This window comes from Dromiciops gliroides, chromosome 2 (assembly GCF_019393635.1).
Source record: "Dromiciops gliroides isolate mDroGli1 chromosome 2, mDroGli1.pri, whole genome shotgun sequence".
NCBI classification, from domain to species: Eukaryota; Metazoa; Chordata; class Mammalia; order Microbiotheria; family Microbiotheriidae; genus Dromiciops; species Dromiciops gliroides.
In genome coordinates this window covers 266863300-266864777 of record NC_057862.1, presented here as the reverse complement: position 1 = coordinate 266864777, position 1478 = coordinate 266863300, and the positions used below count along the sequence as shown (strand labels likewise).

Genomic DNA, 1478 nt, shown 5'->3' with positions numbered 1-1478 from the left:
AGGCAAAATTATTGTCATTTTTCATATGAAACAATTGAGGCTCAGAGAGATACAAGGAACTGGTAAAGGGATGGGGGGTGGGGGGGAAGAGATGAGGAAAAGGAAAATCTTCTTATATAACCTATCCCCCACCAATGTAAAAGCACCCACTTTGTGGGAAGAGGGGGAAATAAGCAGAAAGAAACAGTGGAGACTCACTGGCTGGTCAGTAGCTCCCCCTCCCACCGAGAGGTGCCAACCCTCCCCTCCCTGTCCCACCCCTAAGTCTATGCTCCTCTGTGCTCACTGGAGGGCCTCAAGCTAGAACTCGTTGGTAGGGGCTTTCTTGTAGATGGGCTTCTTGCCCAGATCATAGCTGCCTTCATCCTTCTTCTTCATTCAGTAGATCAGCAGCAGGACCAGGAATATGTCAAATAGGAGACCCATGGCACCACCAGTGATCAGAGCTGCCAAGACTTCCATCTTCTCAAAGATGCTGCTTTGGGCAGTGCTTGACATCGCCACTTTGTTGCTTACATTTTCTTCGTAAAGGGAAAATCTCTTCCTGAAGATCTCATTCTCCTCCAGCTCTTCATTGTTCTTAGGATCCTGGCTTGAAGGCTCCCCTTCCTCCAGTATGTGGTTATCCAGGTCCAAGGGCTCAACTGTGTTAAGGAATGTCTCAGATGACTCAGTATCATCCATATCTCCTGAGCCTGACAGTTCAAAGTCATGGAGGCAGCTAGGTGGCACAGTGGATAGAGCACTGGCCCTGGATTCAGGAGGACCTGAGTTCAAATCCGGCCTCAGACACTTAACACTTACTAGCTGTGTGACCCTGGGCAAGTCACTTAACCCCAATTGCCTCACTAAATAAATAAATAAAGTCATCAGTTTCTTTTTCCAGAAGGGCCCCTCCCATGTCATCATCTGGCAGGGCCCCAGAGAAGTAGTGAGCTTCATAGAGGTCCCGGGGGTCCATCACTTCCATCTCACGGATCCATTCGGCTATGGCGCTGGTGGCCAGGAGTAGGAGGGCAAAAAAGCTGAGTGGGGGCATGGTGCCTGCCAAGCAGGCTGGTGTGTGTGAAGATTAAGCTAGGAATCCGCAGAAGTCGTGAGGATTAGATCTTAAACAATTGAGTAAGAATTTTTGAAGAAATAAGGTCAAATAGATATATATGTAATTTGGAAAGATTTAAGAGTTCTGCTTTCTGTGGTATTTTGAAACATTTAAGTTATAGCCTGCATGTATCAAGGTAGTGGTAACCCTTTGGCCTGTTGTTAATGTTTGTTAAAGATAGAATTAGATAAAGCTGTAACAATATGGGAGCACTCAGATTCAGATAAACTATGAGACCTAGATTTTGATATTCCTTTTATTGTTAGTAATGAATGGGATGGGAAGTACACCCACTGACCCCTGTAATAGAGACTCGAGGAGAAAGGAGGCCAAAGCATTGATTTTATTTCCTTCAAAAGAAAGGTGCACCACACTC

At 45.9% G+C, this 1478-nt stretch overlaps 1 protein-coding gene across 1 annotated transcript; it reads right to left on the bottom strand.

Moving 5' to 3' along the window:
• Positions 1-324: 324 nt before the first annotated feature.
• Positions 325-1039, bottom strand: LOC122744345 (syndecan-4-like). The gene is made up of 2 exons (XM_043989799.1): positions 859-1039; positions 325-701 (listed from the first exon to the last, which is right to left on the bottom strand). Exons 1-2 carry the CDS (start codon positions 1037-1039, stop codon positions 379-381), a joined length of 504 nt encoding a protein of 167 aa, XP_043845734.1. The 3' UTR covers positions 325-378.
• Between the last annotated feature and the right edge of the window lie 439 nt (positions 1040-1478).